The 3,122-nt window shown below is 32.1% G+C and overlaps 1 protein-coding gene across 2 annotated transcripts; it reads left to right on the top strand.

Annotated features, from left to right (window-relative positions):
* LOC141537275 (uncharacterized) lies at positions 1–1,715 on the top strand. 2 transcript variants are annotated; one of them, XM_074258162.1, is made up of 3 exons: positions 1–618; positions 1,206–1,466; positions 1,546–1,715. In XM_074258162.1, the coding sequence occupies exons 1-3, from the start codon at positions 249–251 to the stop codon at positions 1,623–1,625; spliced, it is 711 nt and encodes a 236-aa protein (XP_074114263.1). In that variant the 5' UTR covers positions 1–248; the 3' UTR covers positions 1,626–1,715. The 2 variants fall into 2 exon arrangements, with proteins under 2 accessions (XP_074114263.1, XP_074114264.1); XM_074258163.1 differs by having other exon boundaries at positions 1,550–1,699.
* The last annotated feature ends 1,407 nt before the right edge of the window (positions 1,716–3,122 follow it).

Genomic DNA, 3,122 nt, shown 5'->3' with positions numbered 1-3,122 from the left:
AAATAAGCAAAAATGCTTGTCTAGAGAATCGAACAATCTACACGAGTATTTTTAACTTCCCGCTAAGAAAATTGAAAAATTTTTTTTTTATTAAAACAAAATTTTCCTTCTACAGTTATTAGTATTTTTATTTTATAAGTGACGGGTGTTGGTTGACTTCAGGGCCATATATTGTTGTTAGCTTTAAAACAATAATTCTTACGATAAATGAGCTCTCAATATCAATTTCAATTTTAAGTACCGGATAAATGAATTTAAAAATATTAATTGTTTACAAACAGGCGATAACAAGAAGATTAAAAAAGCTCGGACTCATAAGATTAGTCCAAAGTTGGAAATATGGAAAAATATTGATCAGAAAAATAATGGCGTTGGCTTTATTGCCAGCAGTTGATGCTTCGGACGGGTTTCAATGGATAATAACAAATATCCCTGATAACGTCAAAACATTATTCGGGACATTCTTATTATATTTTCATGAGCAATGGATTGAAAAAACTCCACCAACATTGTGGAGCGTTTACGGCCTTCTTCATCGAACTGATAACCTTGCTGAAACCTATCACAAAAAGGCGAATCTACGATTTGGCGCTCATTCTCCGATTTGGAAGTTTACAGGTGAAATGCATATTTAGTAAATTTATTTATACGATCTGATATTTTGTAAAACTAACATTTAATCTGTAAGCTGAAAGGTAGAATTCACATATATTTTCATGCTTATATGATATAATTAACAATCACTTTACGAATAAATCGACTTCAGATGTTTCATATCAAATTTTAGTTTGGAATTTCGAGATAAGCTAATTACATTTATGCTTTTTAAAAATTCATACTTAAATTAATATATTCATGCTTAATATTTAAGATTTTTTTTTCTTATAAAAATATTTTTACCATACAATATAAATAATGATAAATTTATTGTCCTCGCACTATTTGTTTTTAACTTATTATACGGGTTTACTTATATTTGCACAACGCAAGCGCAGTAGTTCTGAGTCAGAAATGTCGCGAAACTTTTGTAGTATTTTTATTTATTTGTAATAAAATAAACGAGTGAAGCGTATATTTTTGGATTTTTAAAACTTTTTAGGCGTATAATGACTCATCAAATGATGAAATAAATAAGTATATGAAATTGTTGGAAATAAATAAATTTCTTTGTGTATTAATTCGATTACTACTATGTGTCAATTCAGAGAATTTAACTGCTTTACAAGCTGTTACTCACATTGAGTATTTGTCATTACGTAACGGCGACAATATTGTCAGACCACGTTCATCTCGCACACAGAAAATGGATGTGAAAATTGTAAAAGTATGGCAACTGTTTAATGACAATATTTTGGATGTCCCTCATTTTTTGGCTTGTGCGAGTAACTTTCTGCAATCTTTCCAACGAGAAATTACTCACAATGTAGTAATACAACATGATTGTGATCAGCAAAGCAACGTATTTGGTATTATCTTTCATAATTATTTTTTTCATATGACAAAATTATTTATACATATATATCTATGTATTGTTTTATATTTCAGATAGTGATGACAGCATTATGAAAAATAATTATGATAACCATTTGGTATTTCTGGAGCTAGATATTATGCAAAATTACTAAATAAATTATAATACTCGGTTCACCTTTTACAAAAACCTTTTCTAAATATCTCCCAATATTCTGAACTTTGTAAATTATTTCCAAATAAAACATTAAAATTTTCATATACTCGAGTTTGGACAAGTTCTTGACAAATATATTCTCATAGCACAAGTAATTTATACGTCTTTTAATCACTTTCACCACATAAAATGCAGCTTAGTAATCGGTGACGAATTTAGTTTCTACGTTAACTGATTCGATAATTCGAATTATATTATCCCGTGTAAAAAATAGATAATTTTTAACTTTCCGCTACGAAAATGAAAAATTTTCAAAAATCGGGAAGTTATTGATTTCACCCCGTTTTTCAAAATCGAGTGTTTATCAGATCTCGGCGTTTTGAGGTCCTAGGAAGCTTTCCTGAATGTTTTCGCAATGATGTCCGTATGTCTGTTTGTCTGTTTGTCTGTTTGTCTCTCTCTCTCTGTGTGTGTGTGTGTGTGTGTGTGTGTGTGTGTGTGTGTGTGTGTGTGTGTGTGTGTGTGTGTGTGTGTGTGTGTGTGTGTGTGTGTGTGTGTGTGTGTGTGTGTGTGTGTGTGTGTGTGTGTGTGTGTGTGTGTGTGTGTGTGTGTGTGTGTGTGTGTGTGTGTGTGTGTGTGTGTGTGTGTGTGTGTGTGTGTGTGTGTGTGTGTGTGTGTGTGTGTGTGTGTGTGTGTGTGTGACCCTCTTATAACTTTTGAACACGGTTTGACCGATTGGAATTAACTAAACGAGATCCCAAAAAGTTCCACTCAACTTAGATTTCCTGTAAATTTGGACCGATTCGGACCAGTAGATTTTGAGAAATCTCAAAAATAAAAAATTTGAAAAACTGTTTTTTTGGAATAACTTTGTGACGGCTCTACCGATCGATTCTAAAAACTAATCAGCTCCTAACCGTCAAAAACCACGTCGATCATCGCAAACCGGGTCAAAATCGGTTAATCCTTTCGTGAGATATCGAAATTGAGAGAATTAAAAAAAAAATTAATTTTTTTACATAACTTCGACATTTCATTTCGAATCGTTTTTTGATAAAATAAAATAAGTATTAGAACGCAAAAAACCACGTCGATCGCCGCCGAGAACGTTAAAATCGGTTGATTGGTTTGAGAGGTATCGTTGACGAAAAATTTCAGAAAAATCGTATTATCAATCTCAAAGAGCTCAAAAACATTGTAATAGGCCAAATTTGTAACTCTTATCATACAAATTTAGCGGGAAGTTGCAGGAGTGGCTTGTAGGGTCAACCGTCTTCCTAATTTTTTATTTTTACCCTGGATAATATATTAAAATTTTTACCCGACAGTTTAACAATATTTTTTTTTTAATCTTAAGCATTTTGATAAATTTGATGTTCTTCAGAATTAAATTTTTTTTTCCAAAATTCCATACAGGAAGCCCCAGAGTTGAACGACGGGGCCATTCCTGGGACATTATTGGGAAGCCCATCTTGGCAAACCCATACTGTCCCTT

This window comes from Cotesia typhae, unplaced genomic scaffold (genome assembly GCF_013202065.1).
Source record: "Cotesia typhae breed Kobodo isofemale line unplaced genomic scaffold, CoteBio_Ctyphae scaffold_70, whole genome shotgun sequence".
Taxonomy (NCBI): domain Eukaryota; kingdom Metazoa; phylum Arthropoda; class Insecta; order Hymenoptera; family Braconidae; genus Cotesia; species Cotesia typhae.
The sequence above is the reverse complement of the archived record's forward strand: the minus strand, read 5'-3'. Positions and strand labels throughout refer to the sequence as shown.